General features: G+C 42.9%; 1 protein-coding gene across 3 annotated transcripts in view; it reads left to right on the top strand.

Annotated features, from left to right (window-relative positions):
- dgkh (diacylglycerol kinase, eta) overlaps positions 1-21,023 on the top strand; it is a 522,666-nt gene that overhangs the window by 215,595 nt on the left and 286,048 nt on the right. For all 3 annotated transcript variants that reach the window (XM_080204138.1, XM_080204137.1, XM_080204139.1), the window contains one exon: positions 20,892-21,002. In XM_080204138.1, the coding sequence (XP_080060264.1) occupies positions 20,892-21,002 (111 nt within the window). The remainder of the gene's footprint in view (positions 1-20,891; positions 21,003-21,023) is intronic.

A 21,023-nucleotide genomic window follows, 5' to 3' on the forward strand; every position in this document is an offset into this window, starting at 1 on the left:
AGCCAGGAATCTCATTTGATAGATCACTGGCCTGAAACATCAGTTTTTTCTCTGCAGATGCAGCCTGATCTGTTGGCAGCAAGTGGGGGAGAGGAGGGCATACAATTTCCCAGGTGGCCTTTTCACTGTCTTCTGTGGGCATGGGCTGGAGCAGCCTGTCTACCTGTCACCAAATTGCTTTTCTCTCCCTCAAACTTTGCCTCCTTGGATGCTCTCTCCTCCTCCAGCCTCTCCACCAAGTCCTCCATTTCAGGCCAGCACTTCCCTGATGCAGAGCTTCCTCCTGAAGTTTTGCCTCCAGCTAATTAATCCTCTGCAAAGCAGTGGAACACAGGATATAGAAGCAGGAGTAGGCCATTCAACCCTTTGAGGCTGTTCCACCACTCCATTAGATCATAGCCGATATGATTCTGGTTGATTCCACTTTCCATCTAACCCATGGTTCACTTGTCTGTCAAAAATTTAACAACTCAGCCTTGAATAAGTTCAATAATTTAGCCTCTGAGGAAAAGAATTCCACAGACTAATGATCCCTTGAGAGAAACAATTTCTCCTCAAGTCTGTTCTAAAAGACTTCTTACTGTTAAACTGTGCCCGTAGTTCTTGTCTCCCCCCAGGAGGGGACATCCATCTACTTCTTGCCCTATCAATTATAGTCTCAGTAAGATCTTCTCTCATTCTTCCAAACGCCAGTGGAAACAGGCTTAACCTGTTCAGCCTATGATAAGCCCCCATTCCATGAATAAGTTGGTAAACCTTCTCTGAACTGCTTCTAATGCAGCCACTTTTTTTTTTCAAAACAACAAGACCAAAACTGTGCACTTGTTGTACCTGCATTTTTGTGATTCATGTACACTTGATTTCTCTGTACCTCAGTTCTATAGTTGCTGTCCATTTAAATAATATGCTGCTTTTCTACTCTTTTCAAAGTGGACAAGTTCATATTTTCACACATCTCATTCCATCTGCCACTGAACCTGTCTATAAATCACTTTCCAGGCTCCCTACTTCATCTTGGCAACGTACTTTCCTTTTTTGGAATCATCAGCAAATTTAGCCACCATATAATCAGATCCTTCATCCAAATCATTGAGGTAAATTAAAAATAGTGAGGCACCAAAGAGCAAAGAAAAATACAGCACAGGAACAGATCCTCCGGCCCTCCAAGTCTGCACTGATAATGATGTCTGCCTAAACTAAAACCGAAGGCACTTACGGAGTCGGTATCCTTCCATTTCCATCCCATTCATGTATTTGTCTAGTTGCCCCTTAAATGCCACTATCATACCTGCTCCCACCACTTCCCCAGACGTTCATTGCCCTTTTGCAAAAAAACATTTCCTCACACATCTCTTCTAAACTTTTCCCCACATATCTTAAACCTGTGTCCCCTAGTATTTGACTTTTCTACCTTGGGAAAGAGCATTTGACTATCCACTCTGTCCATGCCTCTCAGTCTTCTAAACCTCTATCAGGTCACCCCCAACCTCCATCGTCCCAGTGATGACAAACCGAGTTTATCCAACCTCTCCTCATAGCTAATATCCTCCAGACCAGGCAACGTTCTGGTAAACCTCTTCTGTACCATCCCCTAATTATCCACATCCTTCTGGTAAGGTGGCAACCAGAATTGTACACAATATTCTAAATGAGGCCTAATTAAAAAGGTCTGTACAGCTACAGCATGGGCTGTCAATTTTTATACTCAATGCCCCAACCAATGAAGGCCATCATGTCGTACACCCTCTTGACTACCTTATCCATTTGCGTTGCCACTTTGTGATTGGTGCCCAGATCTCTGTCAGTACTCCTAAGGGTTCTACCATTTACTGTATAACTCCTACATGCATTGGACCTTCCAAAATACATTCTCCAACATTGTTTTTTTTTCCCCCCAATTTTGGCTGGAGCTTGGGATAAATCACCTTGCAGTACATAAGAGCAAGATGTTCAATGGTGAATGAAAGCCAGGTATAAAAGTGAAACACTTGAGCTTTTGCCATTGCAATTCCTGATATCACCTTGAGTGATTGATCACAGCCATGAGTTTTCACTGACAGCCATCTGGTATCCTTAGTGTAATTATATCACAATCACACTGTGTTCAAAGGAACTCCTGTTAAATCGCCATTGAGCCTTTTCTTTTCCCCCACTCAGTTGTTCGCACAGCTTCGTGCCAAATTGACACTTGTGAATGCCGCACTTCAAGACAATCATTGTGTGTTGAGACACTGTTGCTCTGATGTTTATTATTTTATGCCAACATACATTTTTGGAAACTGAGTGAAGTATAGCTCTCTGCAAGAAAACCTGGTTATGGTTAGTTCAATTGTTAAATTCACTTTTAAACACTTGCTATATAAAATTGTGGCATTTGTCCCCATATTTTATGTCAGAAAAGATTTCCAAAAGGACCTTAGCATGTACCAAGAGCAGCTCAGTCAAAGAAGACGGTTTTAATGTGGGGAAATGCAGCAGACAGCTCTCAGAGGAAAGTTCCACAAACAAGAATCTAACCCATGTAATAACTCCACGAAGGCAAAAGTCCCGTCACCAGGTTACTTTATTTACACCATACATCTCTACACTGTTGCTCCCTGCTGAATGCAAGCTAGGAGCCTGACAGACCTGCTTTAAATAGGGAGCATGATGCTCCCTGATTTAATCAATTAGGACTCAGGATATGTCTTTTTACACAGGGCTTATCAGGTAGTTCATACTCTAGCAAGCCAACCTTGTTAGCCTGGCTAAAGTCATCACAATCCTCCTCCTCAAAATCTGAGGAATCCCCTTGGTTTGCCTCCCTCAGGGGTCTTTTCCTCTGCTTGAATGCCAAGTCAGGATCCTCCAACTTGGCCTCTGATGCTGGCTGTGTTTAATGGTTGGGCTCCTGTCTCCTTCACAGGAAACACCAGAGGTCTGTTTCCTCGTCCACTTCAGGTATTAGGGTAATCGCTGCAGCTTTGTTTCTTTGTCTATTTCGGATCCTAAAGGTCCCGATCAAGGGTGCTGGAGAGGCAGTACTGGCTTGTCAAGAGGGACTCTGTTTGTCTCTAGGGTTGCAAGGTGGACTCGGCTCTGGAACGGTTGGAGCTTGAGGCCTGGACCTGGTCCAGGTGTTTCCTTACCACTGCCTCACCTACACATATTCAGTAGGATACCGGTCTGGTCCTGGACTCAACTGTTCTGGTTACTTAAGTGGGTCTATTTGCATAATTTTTGACCCAAACACTCACTCTCTCCCACTTCAAAGTGCCTCTCTCAGCAAGTGTTATGACCCCTGCATAGGGCTTTCTGGTGTCTTTCCACCTTTCCTCCCAGGTTTGGCAACAACAGGCTCGGTCTGGTGCAGGGCCATCTGCCCATTAGTAACTCTGCTGGCGTAGTTCCCATGGTGCTTGTGGAGTGGTCCTATAATCAAATAACCACCTTGAGATTTGTCTTTAATGAGGCCGCTGGCTGTTTTTTCAACCCGGCCTCTAACGTCTGGACTGCTGTCTCTACTAGCTCATTTGATGCTGGGTAGTGAGGTGCCATCTTGGTGTGCTGGATCCAGTTTGATTTCATAAATTGTGAACTCCAGGCTGGTGAACACGGAACCATTATCGGAAACTAATACCTCTGGGATCCTGTGCGTTGCAAACGAGGTGCGCAGTTTCTCAACGGTTGCTGTCGTGTTTGCCAAGTTTATAGATGTCAAACCACTTGGAATAGGCATCTATTATCACCAGAAACATGTACCCCATAAGCTGGCCTGCAAAATCAACATGTATTTCACAACCGTGGTCTGTCTGGCCATTCCCAAGGGTGCAGCAGGGCTGCAGGTGGTGCCTTCTGCCCCTGTTGGCACTATCCTACCAATTTCTCTTTGTCCAGACCTGGCCACCCGATGTAGCTCCTGGCCAGCAACTTCATTTTTGATACTCCAGGATGCCCATGGTGTAGTTCAGCCAGTATGTCCCTACGGCCCTGCCTTGGGATGATGACCTGTACGCCCCACAACACTATCCCAACTTCTGTGATCTGCTCCTGCAAGAGTGAAACTGTGGATGGACCTGTCTTTTCAGCTGCCTTGTTAGCACCAGGTGCTTTACCTTCACCGTACAGGGTCTGTGTCCACTGGTGTATGTTGTGCGCCTCCATCGGGAGGGTATCCATAAAGTTTGATGTCATCATGGTCTCCTCCATTCTGAGTACCAATAGTGGGATGTCCGGTAATGGTAGCCACCTTCAGGCATCGGCATTTGACACTAGTTCTTAGTTGGTGCTTCAATCAACACTGATGTGCCGCCAGCAATAATGGCTAATGCTGGATCTGCTTTGTCATCCTTCGGTAGGCTCAACAAGGGTTTATGATCTGTTACGATCGTAAATTTTCACCCATGTAAATACTGGTGAAATTTTTTGACTGTGAAGATTACTGCCAGTCCTTTTCAATCTGGGCATATCTTCGCTTTGTCATTGCCAGGGTCCTGGGAGCATACACTATTGGTCACTCTTGTTCGTTCTGCCACCTGTGTGCCAGGACTGCATCCACTCCATATTAGGGACACGTCACAGGTGAGTACCAATTCCTTCTTGGGGTCATAAATGTACCAATACATTTTCAGATGAGAGCTGCTGTTTAATTTTCATGATGGACCTGTGCTGGTGGGCCAATCATTCCCAAATTTGTCCCTTTAAGCAACTGTTGGAGGGGATTCAGAATGGAGGCCCTATTCTGTGTGAACTTCCCGTAGTATGTTACCAGTCCTAAAAATGACCCTAGTTCCTAGATGCTGGGGCATCTTTTAGTGCTTGCAGCTGATCCTCAGACGATGTTAGCCCAAAGTTATTGGTGGTGCTAAAAAGATGCATTCCTTCCCTTTTCAAATGCACTCCTGCTGCTGTAAATCTCCTGAGAACTTCCTCCAGATGTTCTGCCCTTGTTTTATCCATAATGAGGACATCATTTAGGTAAATAGCAACCTGTGGTGACCCCTGTAGGATGCTCTTCATGGTCCTTTGGAATATGGCACAAGCTGGCAAAACCCCAAACCTTTTCTACTGGAAGAGACCTTTCAGCAGATTTATTGTGGCAAATTTCTGCCTTGTCCAGCCGTGGTTGAAGGTATATGTGGCTCATATCCAGTTTTGTGAATAGGAATCCTTCTGCCAACTTTGTATACAGGTCATCAATCCTGGGAACTGGATATTTGTCTAGGTGAGTGTAACCATTTGTCGTCTGTTTGAAATCACCACAAAAGGCTCACTGAGCCATCTGGCTTTAAGATGAGAACCACGGGTGCTGCCCATTCTGCGAACTGGACTGGTTTTATTATTCCTTCATACAGTAATCTTTTAAATTCCACATTGACCTTTTCCCTTAACACAAATGATATAGGTTGGGCTTTGCAAAACTTTGGGACAGCTTCTGGGTCAATGAGCAATTTTGTCTTGACTCCTTTGATTGTCCCTAGGCCTACCCAAAAAAACCTCTGGATATTTGCTCAGGGCCTTACTCGGTCTTTCGGGTCAAACCAAGTAAACAAACTTAAATTACATTCGGACAAAGAAAAAGGGGGCAGCTCCCCAAAAGGAGGGGGAACGGCCCAAACAGAAACAAAAAGTACAAAGGAAACTTAAGACACATCAAATCAAAATGTGATTGTCGGGGTCTATAAGGCACCTCAGCCGCTGTGGTGCCCAACGGGCACAGAAGGCCTCGACTGTGCCCGCAGACACCACATGCTCCCCCTCCAGGGACACCCGGCCGCGAACATAACCACAGTAGAGGGGCATTTTCCAGCTGGAAGATTTGTCCAATCTAGCAGATCTCTTTTAGTCAATTTCACCCTATTAGGTTTTATCCCGAACCTTCCACTACCATTAGTGGAAGCCTCACTAAATGTTTCCATAAGTAACAGGCACATGGGTTGTATCCATCACTTTGTGATTCCCCTGTATAGGTACTCAGCCTTGCTGAAGTTTTGGTCAGGGCTAAGTGTTGGAGTTCAGTGCAAATCTTATTAAACGCTGGGTCTCCTGTGACTGATACAGCTGCACCTGTGTCAACCTCCATTAAAATTGGACATCCAGTCTCACTGACAATTTGATGGGTTCTGATTTTGTCAACACAATGCCCAGTAACTGTTCCTCATCAGAGGTAGGGGAGTTTGCAGGTTGTGTATTCTCCTGTCCCTTGGCCTACATGTTCCTTTCAGCTGTGTTGGTTTAGGAGACTCGCTTTTCCTCTATGCATCCTGACACTGGCAACCATGGCAATGTTGTGTCAGGCAGGGCTCTACAGGAACTGCTGTCATTCTGGGCTTAACCTGACCTTGTCTAGGTGCAGTTCTATTGGCGGACTTGGGCTTCCTCATATCAGAATCCTTCTGGATGACTTCTACGTAGTGACCTGCCCCATAGTGATAGTCTAACCTAACCCAGTCTCCCTGATGTTGGCCTCTACCCCCATTAGGATACCTTGGAGCACATGCACTTTATCTAACAACAAGGCCAGCTGTAATGCTATTTATAGTCCAGCTGGGCCTCTGCCAGCAGACATTTCTGGATAGTTATATTGTTAATTCCACACACCAGCTGGTCTTGGAGCATCTCATTTAGTGTCCCTTTGAATTCACAAGTCTCAGACCAGCCATCTTAGACTTGTTAGGAAACTGGTGATTTTACTCCACATTGAGAAAAGGGGGAGTCAAATGGTACCTCCGCAGGATCAATGGTGGCTTAGGGTCATAATATCCTTGAACAAAGTTTGACAACTCTTGGAAGGACTTTGTGTCAGATACCGCTGGGAAAGTTAAACTGCACATAAATGCAAAAGCTGCTGGTCCACACACAGTCAGCAGGATAACTCTTTGCTCCTCATCTGAGGTTATGTTATTTGTCCTGAAGAAATACTTCATCCTTTCCACATTTTGGGCCTGGTCCTCCACTGCAGGGTCAAAAGAATCCAATCTCCCAAACAGCAGCATGTTTTCTCAACAATGGCTTACCCTCAATACGTGCAGTGGTCCAGCAAGTTCCTTCAGGTCACTCCTTTTTCTTCATAGCCACTGCAATAACTTCACTGAGGTGAAAGTCCCCTCACCAAGTTACTTTATTTGCACCATACATCTGTACACAGCCAACTCTCCAGTTGCTCCCTGCTGAATGCAGGCTGTGAGTCTGACACATCTGCTTTAAATAGGGAGCATGAGGATCCCTGATTTAACCATCATTTAGGACTCATCAGGTTTTTTTTGGTTTACTAACCAAATAAACAAAATCAAGTTAACTCAGGGACAACTCAAAAAGGCCAGCTCCCTAAAAGGAGGGGGAACCACCTGAAATAAAAGACAAAGCAGAAAAGAAACTTAAAACATCAAATTAAAATGTGGTTAGAGGAGTCTATAATACATCCCAGTCCCTGGGTGCCCAGTGGGCATGGAAGGCATCTACTGCGTCCCTGGACACTGCATGCTCCCTTCCCAGGGACACCTGGCTGCAAATATAGCCGTGATAGAGAGGCAGACAGTTAGAGTGGACGACCCTGCCGATCGCCCACTGCCTGGACCTATTGATGGCGTGTCTTGCTAGGCCCAGGAGGACTCATCAGGTAGTTCATACTCTAGCAAGCCAACCTCATTAACCTGGCTGAAGTCATCATAATCTATGACCAGTGAATCTACTTTTAATTTGTTCTGGGATACATTTTGGCCAGGATGCTAGGAAAACAGCATTCCTTTGAAGAAGAACAGGGGTATTAAGCCCTGGCCAATATTTAACTCTTCACCAACATTGTGGAAAAACAAAAGATGTGGTCATGATCACATTGCTGCTTGTAGAATCTTGCTCTGTTCAAATGTGCAGCAATGTTTCCCACATAGTAGTAGTGGACCCCACTTCAAAAATACTCCATTGGTTGTAAATTACTTTGGTTCATCCCGAGATTATGAATGGTGCCCTATTAATGGGACTTTTTTTTCATTCTGGAGCTGTGCTATGAGTGTTGTTGATATATATTGAGCTTTGCTGCTTGAGCAGTTAATCTGTTGACAAGAGAAAGAAGAGGAGACAATGTTTCTGTGAGGGAAGCAAGACCCATGAAACAGCCAAGAGAGAGATTAGAGAAAGCGTGTAAGGGGCTGAAGATAATGGGGTAGGCTTGAAATGGAGCAGATTAGGTGGCAGCAGATGGGAAGGAGCTTGAGTAAGAAGTAAGGAAGGCTGTGAGAGGTAATTGATCCCAGAGATCAGGGACTGAAGCAATGAGGAAAGCTGAAAGAGGAAATAGAGAGGCTGAAACTACAGTAGGGGGCAACAGCAGCAGAGATTGAAGGTCAAAGTAAAAAAGAGGTTAAATTGAAGACTTGTGGAGAAATTACAATGCATGGAAAAATGGGGAGGAAATGGGCCCAGCTCAATAGCGCTCCCAGTGGTAGGAGGATTGAATAATAGGCAATTTTATGTACAATGAAATACACTGGAGGCAGCCCTCACTGTAACTTGTAAATCTGGAGAGGCGCTGTAATAGGTGAGACAGATAGGAATTCTTAGGAATTGTAATATATCAGAGAAGAATGTGTATTACAGGCTTGAATTTTTAATCTCTGCAGAGACATTTCATCCTTAGCTTTCAGTAATAATCTTTTTCTTGAAAAGGGCTTGATTCACAATTCACAACTAGGTAATTAGGGATTATATGCTTCAGATAATAAATTTAAAACCAGAAACATGATCTGAGGTCACTACTAATTAGCTTGATTGCACGTTTTTCTCAGGAAATTTCTCATCCTAAGTTTCTAAGCAAGTTACTTCAGCTTAAAAGTTACTTCAGCTTTGTTTTCAGTTTGCTTGTTTGGATTAATTATTTCTATCTTGATTTCCATTTGATCTCCTTCTCTTTCCCCTCCCAACCATTTAGATCCTGAACTGTTTAAATATTCAATTCCTTGTCTCCTTTTCCTCATCCTGTTGCATATGGCCAATAGTTGCTGTCATCATATTTTTTAAAAAATTGGACCAGACTTTGTTAGTTCCCTGTTCTGTGTCTTCTCTTGTGCAGTTACTGATAGCACAGACATATAAGGATGACTCTCTGTTGGCCCACTGCTAAAAATAGTAGGTCACTGACCTGAAACCAATACAGCTGTTGACTGTTCAATGGTAGCATTCAGTGCCTGGACTGGATGAGTTTCAGCAGTTTATACAAAAGCATATAATTTAAACTGAAAACAATTTCAACACACACAGTAGGTAACTGAATAATGTTATAATTCAGGTCAGAAATTCCAAAGTGTTTTATGAAGTTTGCCTGGATCGTAAGTTTTGTAATTTAAATTTGGCTAGGGTAGTTAATGACGTGGTAGCTAGGATGAGGAAAGAGGTTCTGCATGGGGAATGTGAGCAGCTAGGAGCTAAATCAAAAAGCAGAACCTCAAAGGTAATCTCTGAATTATTATCTGAGCCAGGAGCAAATTCGTGTATGGTAAATGGGATTAGAGAGATGAATACATAGGTTTTGATTCACGAGGCACTGGAACCAATACTGGGGAAACTGGGAACTATATTGATGGGATGGTCTTCACCTTAATCATTTGGGGACCAATATTCTGGCAAGGTGTATAACTAAGAGAGAGCTTTATACTAAATAATGGCAGGGATAGAACCACATGAGAGATGATGTGATAAATTAAAGGGAAACACTAAAGTAAGACAACAGACTAGCAATTTGGGTAATGACTAGACTGTGTCAGAAAGAGTTAGAACATACAAACTTAAGAGTGCACCTACAGATAAGGTCAGTGATGGGTAAAATTACAGAACTAAAGGCTCTGTATCTGAATGTGATCAGCATTTATAACAAAATTGATGAATTGTTAGCACAGATAGAAATTAATATGTATAATCTGACAGTCATTATAGAGATTTGGTCTCAAGGTGACCAAGGCAAGTACTTGAATGTGGAAGGATATTTAAAATTTTGAAAAGACAGGAAGCTAGGAAAAGGTGGTGGGATAGCTCTGTTTATTAAGGATGTCATTTGTAAAGGTAAAGTTACCGTGATCCCAGGTGACCATAGGCTATTCTCCCCTTTGAGGGGAAGAGCTGACTGGTGGTGATTTAACCTGGGAATCACCGCACCTCAAGCAAAGAACAAGTTGAGTAGATGGGCCTTCATGAATAACCTCAGCTGGCAAGTACTAGGGGACATGGTTTTAAGATGCGTGGGGAAAAGTTTAGAGGAGATGTGCAAGGCAAGTTTTTTTACACAGAGGGTGATGAATGTCTGGACTGTGCTGCCCGGGGAGTTGATGGGAACAGGTCTGACAGTGGCATTTGAGGAGCAACTAGATGAGTACATGAATAGGTTGGGAATGGAAGGATATAGACTCCATAAGTGCATTTGGTTTTAGTTTAGGCAGGCATCATGATCGATGTAGGCTTGGAGGGCCGAAGGGCCTGCTTGTGTGCTGTACTCTTCTTCTTTGATGTCTCACTATTTATAATTTACCTCAATTATTTTAATGAAGGATCTGGTTGTATGGTGGCTAAATTTGCTGATGACTCCAAGATAGGTAGGAAAGTAAGTTGCCAAGATGAGGTGGAGAGCCTGGAAAGCGATATAGACAGGCTCAGTGGCAGATGGAGTATGATATGTGAAAATACTAACTTGTTTTTAGTTTTTTTTAAACTTTATTTTTAGTGTCACAAGTAGACTTATATTAACACTGCAATGAAGTTACTGTGAAAATCCCCTAGTCATCACACTTGACGCTTGTTTGGGTACACTGAGGGAGAATATAGTATGGCCAGTGCACCTAACCAGCAAATCATTTGGACTGTGGGTTCTGCCTCAGGGAGCTGCTGGTCTGAGATGGAGGACTTGGTGGAGAGGCTGGAGGAGGAGAGAGCATCCAAGGAGGCAAAGTTTGAGGGAGGGAAAAGCAATATAGTGACAGGTGGGCAGGCTGCTCAAGGCCATGGCCACCCTCTAAAATTGGGGACAGATCAGAAATGGAAGGGAAGGCAGTGAAAAAGCCGTCTGGGGAATTTTATGCCCCACCACCCCCACTATCTGCCAGCAGGACCCCAGTAAATTTTAACTACCTTATCAGATAAACCTAACCTTTTTTTGCGCTGTTGAAAAAGAGTTCCTGTTCAGTCTTCGTTATAGTTCCAATTCCTAAAGGCTGGCATATTCCTTGCCAATCAGTTTTTGCATTTTTTTTCGACTGTCTCCGTACACTTTTTGTAATTTGGGGACTGAACTAGGCAGTATGGTCAAACCAAGGTTCTATTCAAGGAATGATTTCAGACGTGTTCTTTGAAACATGTGTAGTGTTGGATTGTACAAATTGACCAAGGCATTCTCTATCTAAAGTTGCTGGTACTTAGACTAATGAAATGGCCAGAATGATAGCCATTGTTTGAGAGCTTAGTGATGGTGCTTTACAAGGGCAAGGGGCAGAAGTTCAAAGGATTATGTGACCAGAGAATCATTGGAAGAGATTGTTTTTGAGGAGGATCTTGATGTTACAGTTATTACACAAGGTGAAGAACTTCAGTGAGAAAGTGTCAGAACTCGGAGCAAACTGGCTGCAAGGACAGTGGGAAGGAGCTCTGAGAGAGAAGGGATCAAATGTAGAGTGAGGAAAGGCTATGGAAAAATTTATAAACAGTGAGAAATTTGAAATAGATACACAAGGGAACAGAGACCCAATGGTGATTGACCAAGATTAGTCTGTGAATGGAACTTTAGGTGGAATAGGATAGAGATCACTTGAGTAAAATGGAGTACCGATACAAGTATACATAACAAACAATGTACTGAAACTGACACTTGGTTCAATCTGCATCACCGGGAGATATGAGAGAATCGCTTAGTACAGGGTCATTCTTGCAATAGATTTGACAATATTTTTAATAATTGCCTCCTTGGCCTAGTGGTAGCACATTCACATTCACTTTTGGGAGACAGAAATACTATATTTTAGGTAAGTAATTGAACTTAGTCTCTCTGTTTAGTTGATTATAAGCAACCTAGTTTCACTATTTAGAGAAGAATAAAGATTGCTGCCAGTGTCTAAGGATAGTGCTCCTCTATCACCAAAAACCAGCATATTTTCCTCGGTCAGTTCGATGGCTGAGGGATCTTGCTGTGTACAGGATCATCTAAAGATAGGAAGGATCATAGAAACAGATGTAGGACATTCAGCCCCTTGAGCTTTTTACATAATTCAATTAGATCTAGTTCAATATGTATTTTAACTCCATTTACACATCTTGGTTCCATAGCCTTTAATATGCTTCAATTTACAATTGACACCCAGCCTTAACAAGTTTTGGTAAGGAAAGCGTTCCAGATTTTCACTTTCCTGAAACTGAGCTTCGTAACATCACCCCTGACAGCCTAGCTCTCGTTAAGGTTCAGTTGCCTTGTTTTTAAATGCTCCACCAGAGGAGGTAGTTTATCCCTATCAACCCTTTCAAGTCTTTTCATTGCCTTAAGCATCTCAATTTGACTACCTCTTAATTTTCTATACTCAAGGGAATATTAGGCTTGTTTATACAAGCTATCCTCTTAATTTAACCCTGTGGTAATGTGGCCCTTCTAAGGCGTGATCCTTTGCGGGCTATGTGATTAGGCCAGATCCAATGGAGCAGCTGCATGGAAAGCTGGGCCAATCGGGATCAAGGGCATGCATCTTGCGATGAGGAATATCTCCAGTTAGAGTCAGGAAGGAGAAGAGCATCGACCTGTGCATGTATTCTATTGGACCCTTTTCTTGCATTTAATTATATTAATTTATTAAACGCTTTGTTGTTGGAGCCACATTGTTGGAGCCTCCAGTTTTTAGACTGGCGATGAGAAAAAACTGAGTAAGTCATCAGGAGATTACATTGCACAGATAGAAGGGGAGGAATGTGGTCATTGGAGCTTAGAAGAAACAGATACAGAGGCCCTTTTAAGATCTTTTAATTGGGAAGATAAGAGTCATTTGACTCAGAAGTTGAGAGCTGGGGGCAGTATATCGAAAGGGTGTGTTATTTCTTCATGGCTAATGAGATCACCACAGAGGGAAAACAAAAGGTGATGCTACTCACAGTCTGTGGCCCACAAACTGAGGAGCCTAATGTCACCTGATACTGGGACTGGTCCAAGACCATTTTAACTCCTGATGTCCAGTCATCATGTTGAGGTATAAGTTTCATTTGTCTTTGAGAGAACCAAGGGAGACTGTCTCTGAGTTTGTGATCAGACTACGACATTTAGCAGAGCACTATGAATTTGGCCCACACTGGGGAGATGTTAAGAGACCTGTGGGATTAACAGTCTCACAATACAAAAAAAGCTGCTGACTGAGTCTAAAATCTCTTTGGAAAAAATAGTAGAGATTGCTTTGGTTGCTGAATGCGTTGCGCAAGGCATAAGTGATTTACGAGGCATGCTCAAGGAGGTGAACCATTTGTGGCAGGAAAAGGCTACTGTGAGGAACAGCTCAAGTGAGGGTGCCACAGAGCCCAGGAGGGTATTTCAGCAACAGGGGCCTGATTATACTGCATGGTTTTGGTTCGGGCGAGTACTCCCAGGAAATATGCCAGTGCAAAAGTTACACATGTTTTTGCAGCAAGAAGAAAGGTCATTTGCAGGCTTGGTGCAGAGTAAAGCAGACAGGACAAAACGCTCAAAAGAAAATTACAGTTTAAGACAGCACTGTTAAACTAACTGGTTGAGGAACCCAAACTTACACTTTAAACCAGGTTCAACTCAACAAGGTTATCATCGAATCCCTACATTACAGAAGAAGACCATATGGCCCATTGACTCTACACTGAAACAATCCCACCCAGGCCCTATCACTGTAACCCCACATATTTACCCTGCTAATCCCCCTGACACTAATGTGTGATGTACCATGGCCAATCAACCTAACCCGCACATCTTTGGATTGTGGGAGGAAACCCACGCAGACCCAGGGAGAATGTGCAAACTCCAGACAGGTAATCACCCAAGACAGGAATTGAACCCGAATCCCTGGTGCTGTGAGGCAGCAGCACTAACCACTGTGTTACTGTGCCACCCAAAAGGTGCCACCTATTAAGATATTCCTGTTGGTCAGTGGCATGTCTCTGAAGATGGAGGTTGACACTGGAGCCAAGACCACAGTTATGTGTGAACAAGCATTCAAATGCTTCCAGAAAGATCTGCAACTTTTGAGGTTGAGTCGTTCAGAAGCTATTTTATCAACCTATATGGGAGAGATGTTGAAAATGTAGGGTCAGTTGCAGTAGTGATATCCTGCAGAAACCAGACAGCACAGTTACCAGCTCCGGTGATTGAGGGTCACAGATCTCGCCTCATGTGTCGAGACTGTCTGAAACAGATAAAATTAGACTAATGGCAATATTTTAATGTTTGGAGTGAAGATTTTCAAGAGCTTCTGTGCAGTTACTTACAAGTTTTCCAGAAGGAACTGGGCTGAATTAAAGGGGCTAAAGCGAAAACTTCCATGGATCCCACCAGACCTACACCAAAATTCCTTTGAACCTTCATCACACAGTGGGAGTTAAGTTAAAAAGATTGGAAGACTTGTATGTCATAAAACCAATACAGTTTTCTGAATGGGCTGTGCTCATAATCCCTCTTTTGATTATACTACAAGGATCTGTGGAAACTATATGTTAACTGCGAACCGAGAAACCCATACAGATCAATTCCCCATTCTGAGGATTGAGGATCTTGATGCAAAATCAGTTGGGGGTCTTAAGCACACCAAGTTAGATCTCAGCCATGCATACCAGCAGTTAGAGCTGGATGAAGACTCCCAAACGTTGGTTACCATTAACAACCAAAGGGTTATATCAATGCACTTGTCTGCCATTTGGGATCTCATTAGCTTGTGCCATTTTCCAGTGTACTATGGAAAGCTTGTTACAGGGATCCTGCAAAGTGATGGTGTACTTGGATGATGTCCTAATAACTGAGCATCTCCTGAGGAATACAGGGCAAATGTAGAAGAGGTCCTAAAAAGATTTGATGAAGTGGGCATCCACTTACAATGAGAGTTATGCACCTTCCACGTGTTGGGGTTATGGACCTTGGCTTCAAAGTAGATGCCAAGGGTTTACATCCCCTTGAGGATAAGGTGAAAACCATCAAATAAATACCACAGGCTAAGAATGTGATGGAGTTAAATTAGAGGTAGTAAACTATTATGGAAGATTCCTGCAGAATGTATTCATGACTCTATCTCCATTACACCAGCTACTGAAGAAGCATCAACAATGGAAATGGTGAGAGGCTCACAAGAAGCATTCATTAAAGTAAAGCAAGCTTTGTAGTCATTAACCTACTCATACAATGTGATCCAACCAAACTGTTGTAATTACCTGTGATGTATCACCATATGGAGTGGGAGAAGTCGTCTCCCATAGGATGTCAGACAGAACAGAGTGGCCAATTGTATTTGCATCAAGAACCTTTTCCAATGCTGAGAAAAAATATTCTCAAATTAACAAGGAGCATCTTGTGGTAATCTATGCCACGAAGAAGCTGTTGCCCCTGGGGTGGCACTATAACACAAACACCTCCATAATAGTCTGGCAGCCTGGTGGCTAGCACTGCTGCCTCACAGCACCAAGGACGCAGATTCAATTCCAGCTATATATTGCTTTCCATATATATATTTCATCTATATTGGAAAGCACTTCACCATTGTACCTGATCATAGACATCTGTTTGGATTGTTTTGAGAGGATAAGCCTGTGCCACCAATTGCCTCTGAGGGTTCAAAGCTGAGCTTAGTTATTGGCTGCATACAGCTACTCCTTCCAACATAGTCCATGGACACAAACAATGAATGTGGATGCACTCAGCTGTCTTCTTCTGCTGCAGACTGTACCATTACCACCTGTGCTACAAGAAATAATGTCAGCATGAACCTGTTGAAGATTTTGCCAGTCTCAGTTGCCCATATAAAGTCCTGGACTGAGAGAGATTCATTGTTCTCCAAAGTTAGGAGGATTGTGCTACAAGGTTGGCACTGTGATAAGTCAGAGCAGATTAGACCTACCTACAGTAAAGGGATACTTCAAAAGAAAATCTCAAGGCAAAGCAAATTTATAAATGATGAACAGGAAGTTATGTTTTTATCTGTTCTTAATTGTAACACATAGACATGAGAATCAAACAAATTACAGGACTAAAAGAAGCCAATTAGATCATTGGACCAGGGTTGGGAATAGTTCTTTGCAGGTTTGCCATTCCCTCAGAATTTCCCTGGAATCACCAGGAGTTAAGGATTAATCTCCAGGACACCGCTGCAAGCAGCCCAGGAGAAAAATAATAGGGCCACTCAAGACACATTTCAAAAAAGTATTCTTTGTCTGCTTTTCTTACTAATTATAAAAATATCAAGCATGGGAACCAGGCAGTTTGACAAATAGCCAAGAACTATCCAACTAGGCAGTGAAAATCTGCTTGCTTTCCAGTTGGTGTGAGAGGTTAGGGCATGCCAAGTTGGACATTTTGCTGGAGTATAGGGACAGGATTTTTGGAGATCTGAGACCCTGTGGTGCACATTGAAATATATATATATATCCCTTTCACTGAAGGCTTCTATGCAATTACATTTCTATGTCCTGTCCCCATGTCCTTCACCAACACAAGCAAACTGTCAGTTCTCAGAGATATTGCGGACTCCCAGCTTGTATAAAACAGTGATTTAGGCTTATGATCCTTAGAACTAACTCACTTACACATAGATGTTCAAGTGAAATGCCAGGGCAAGTTTCTTCATGTGCAGTAAAGATCCTACAGGTAATTGTCAACACCACCAGATTTCCTAGTACGTTTGGCATCATACAATTATATGCGTGTGTGCTTGTGTGTGACTCTACATGTATGTCACACAAAGGAATGAAATTATGAAATTTGTTATATAATAAGAAGAAAGGGGAAAGAAACATTTGCATTTGTGTAGCACCTATTTAGACAAATGGGCCTTCAAAATGCTCAACGCCAGTTAAATAATTCTTGAAGTGTAATTACTGTTTTGAAGTGTAACACTGTTTTAATGTAGTAATTACAACGGCTAGTTTGTCAGATCTTGCTTTGTGTTAATGACCAGGTAATCTGTTGTTACGATGTTGATTGAGGGATAAATGTTGACCAGGCAGAACTCCCTTGTTCTTCTTCATAATAGCACCCTGAAGTCTTATACATTCCACCAAGAGGACAACTGCAGTCTTGATCTATTGCCTTGTCTGAAAAATGGCTCCTGCAACAAAGCAGCACTCCCTCAGTACTGCAGTGGAATGTTAGCCTTTAATTTCTGCTACTCAAGCCATGGCGTGGGTCTTGAACCGAGAACTTTGTGACTCAGAGGCGAGAGTGTGACCACAGCTGAAGCAAAAGAAGAAAACGCTCCACAAAATACTTCTGCTGGAATTGTGGCTGACTTGTGCCTCAACACCATTTAGCTGCCTTTGATCAAGGAAAAGTGGAGGATGAGCAGTCTGCTAGGAGGACACTGGTGTTCCCGAGAAAGAATGTGATAATGTGGTTTGGATAGCAGGAGGCTAAGAGAGGTGTAGTTGTGAGCCATGGTGCAGAGGTGTAAATCACCTTGAAAAATATCAGCTGGCTTGGGTAGAATCATTGAATTGAATTGTTGGCTACAATCTTTGGGAGATGTGAAAGAACAGACTGCAACAAATTTAACTCATTTCCTTTTCAATAACCAAGTAATAGAAAGAGAAAATGCTGAAAACACTGGGCAGGTCAGGCAGCATCTGTGATAAAAGGAAATTAGATTTAATATTTTGGATTGAGCACCCTTTCTTTGGAAGATTGTTATAGCTGAACTTTCTATGACACAGATATTTGGGAGCTTAAAATTTAGCAGATTGCGATTGGAAACAGTCTTACATACTCAAACTTGAAAGCAACTGACTGAAAATAGTCATTTCTTGGGATGCACATTTCTCTCTGTGTTCATAGTTTGTGAGGGGAGCTGGAAAACTGTGATTGCCAGAGACTGATTAAGGGCAGTCTTTTCTAGTCACTGTGTACCCAGGCAGTATTACCAAACATCAAAATTCTAGTGTAGAAGGAGGCCATTCAGCCTATTGGGTCTGCACTGACAACAATTCCACCCAGTCCCTATTCCTGTCACTCCACATATTTACCTTGCTAATGCCTCAAACTTATGCATCCTGGGACACGAAGGGGCAATTTAGCATGACCAATCAGCCTAACCTGCGCATCTTTGGAGTGTGGGAGGAAACTAGGGCACCCAGAGGAAACCCACGCAGACACAGGGAGAACATTCAAACTCTGCACAGGCAATGACCCAAGCCAGGAATCGAACCCAGGTTCCTGGAGCTGTGAGGAATGCTAACCACTGTGCCACTGTGCTGCCCCAAGGGACTTAATGTCAGAATCAGTATAATTTGCACTTGACGTTCCCAGCAAAGTATTGCTTTGGAAAAGGAAATGAGAGTAATCTGCCTCACGTGTGCTATCAGTGCCTGTTTTTCATAATTGCAGGAACTGTTGCGTCAGTTTTATTTCATTCATCCTTTGTCATTTTGCAACACTTATCAGCCCTACAATCCTGTGAGAACTTTGCACTCATCCAGTTTTCCCACCTTGAGCATCCGTGATTTCCTTTGATCCACTATTGGTGGCCTTGCTTTCAGTTGTCTGGCTGCTGTTAGAGAAATTCCCAAGCCTGGTTGTGACAACGACAGAGACTAGGGTGCTTTTGGTGGAGACTGTTTATTGCAGAGCTTATTTTTTCACTCTAACACAGCCTCTGTCATTATAGCTGAGCCTTCATATCACTGAGGCTTTATATACACATCTAAGCACAATTGGCAAATCAGTACCCAACACTTGTTAACCTGATTACCGAAAACTACTTGGTGTTTAACATCCATCAAATTCCAAAACAAATCCATCAACAGAACCTAGTTGATACGAACAGCTCCGATGGAATTCCTTCCCTAATTCCCTTACTGATTCTACTTCTCTTTTGCTTAGAAACTTACCTCTTTGCCTAAGGCTCTGTCCATGTTCTATTTATTTTTGCGACCTGTTGAATGACCAGTTATTTTTTGGGGGAGCAACTGATTGAGGACAGATAGTGTTGATGGCAGCATAGAATCTCCCTGCTGTTAAAACAGTAACATGGCACCTTCTATATCCATTTGAGCAAGGCAAATGTTCTAATGTTGCATCCGAAAGGTGTCCAGTGATACAGCAGCTTCATCCCTCAGTGTAAACCTAAATTGTGTTCATGTCCTTAAACGGGGCTTGAAGCCTTACCCTGCTTGCTCAGAAGGTGAACTGCCAGCTAAGCTGATGCTGATGGAAAATAAGTCATGCCTATGATTCTGAAAAAAACTAGACTCTTAAACAAAAACTGGATTCTTTAAAATAGACAATGATTGGAGGGCCCCGCTTTAATTTTTGCTTGTATGAAAATGTTTAGCAATCAATATACAACACATAGACATCAGGGATAATGGTACCTCTTTGAACAGTATAAGAACTGGAGTGATAATTCAGACAATACAGTTAATTATCATCCAATAGCCACATTAAGAAGCAAACAAAAAGATTAAAAAGAACAAATTACCACTAACTGTGGGGACAGAGTCCTTGTGTGTATTTAAGGCTGAGATAGATTTTTGATCAGTAAGGGAATCAATGGTTACGGTGAAAGAGCAGGAAAGTGGACATGAGAAATGTTGGATCAGCCATAATCCTTTTGAATGGTGGAGAAAGCTTGAGGGGCCAAATGGCTACTGCTGTTTCTATTTCTTATGGTGTTATGGTAGTCCATAATAGAAAATCTTCTTTATGATGTTGATTTGGGGATAAAAACTGGCTAAGGCACTTGGTGAATTCTTCTGCTCTCTCTCGAAACACTGTGAAATTTTTTCCATTCATCCAAGAGGGGAGGTGGGAACTTGGATTATCTCATCCAAAAAAAAATGACAGTTCCAACAGTGCAGTATCTCCTTAGTACTTCACTAGAGTGTCAGCCTGGATTATGTGCTGAAGTCTCTGGGGTGGGACTTTAACCCATGACAGAAGGGAGAATGCAAATATCATTTGTTGTGAACTCGCAGAATTGTGTCGATATTTGCATACTGCTTATACAACTGCAGTACTTCCAGACATCGCTTTATATCAGAGAAATATTAGCCATAATTTTACTCCCTACCTTCCTCCCACCACAGAAATAGGCTTGTTTTGTAGGGTGGGGGTGGTCGGGTGTTTAAAATTAAGTGAGGTGGTGGGGAATGCCTTGCCTGTTTGCTGCCTTCCCGTTGTCACTGGAGTTTTACCAGTGGTGGAATAAGTGGTTGGTAGCCCATCATCCCCTTTGTTACAGGTGACTGATTGGCATCCTGTCAGATGGCAAGGTTATTCAGTAAACCTGGTGGCCTCCTTGCAGGCTTGGGGATGGGCATGTTCCCCCTAATCAGCACCCTGTGGCCCATCGAGTACCCTCCAGCTGCAGATATGACCCCAGTGGAAGAACCAACCCCCCCAACTCACTTCTGATTGACAGTGGCTATCCCTGACCCCACTTACCTGTAATTCATCTCAATGTCTGCTGCTCTGGGGCTTGCTGCAGTCTCACCGGCCATCTGGTTGGTCGCCAGCTTTGGAGAGGCGGGACATACTGCCTTAGAGGGGCAGAAAGCACAACTTTCCGCAATTAACTGCCTGAGTATTGTAAAATCTGATGTGGCTCCCACAGCTTAGTGGAGGCAGGGTTACCCTAGAACTTTCTGGCTGGTGAGAGAGGCTGCAGAAACTGGCCAATATTTATTTTGAGAATTTCTATTTGCTCAGTTGCTTTCACTGCTTTGTTTCAATTTATTTGCAGACAAGTATAAAAGAAGGTTTTCTACTGAAGCAAACCAGCTCATTTCAACGTTGGAAAAGAAGATACTTCAAGTTACGGGGGAGGACTCTTTATTATGCCAAGGATTCAAAGGTAAGGAAGAAAACGCTCAAA

Source organism: Carcharhinus amblyrhynchos, chromosome 15 (assembly GCF_965287045.1).
Source record: "Carcharhinus amblyrhynchos chromosome 15, sCarAmb.v2.hapA, whole genome shotgun sequence".
NCBI classification, from domain to species: Eukaryota; Metazoa; Chordata; class Chondrichthyes; order Carcharhiniformes; family Carcharhinidae; genus Carcharhinus; species Carcharhinus amblyrhynchos.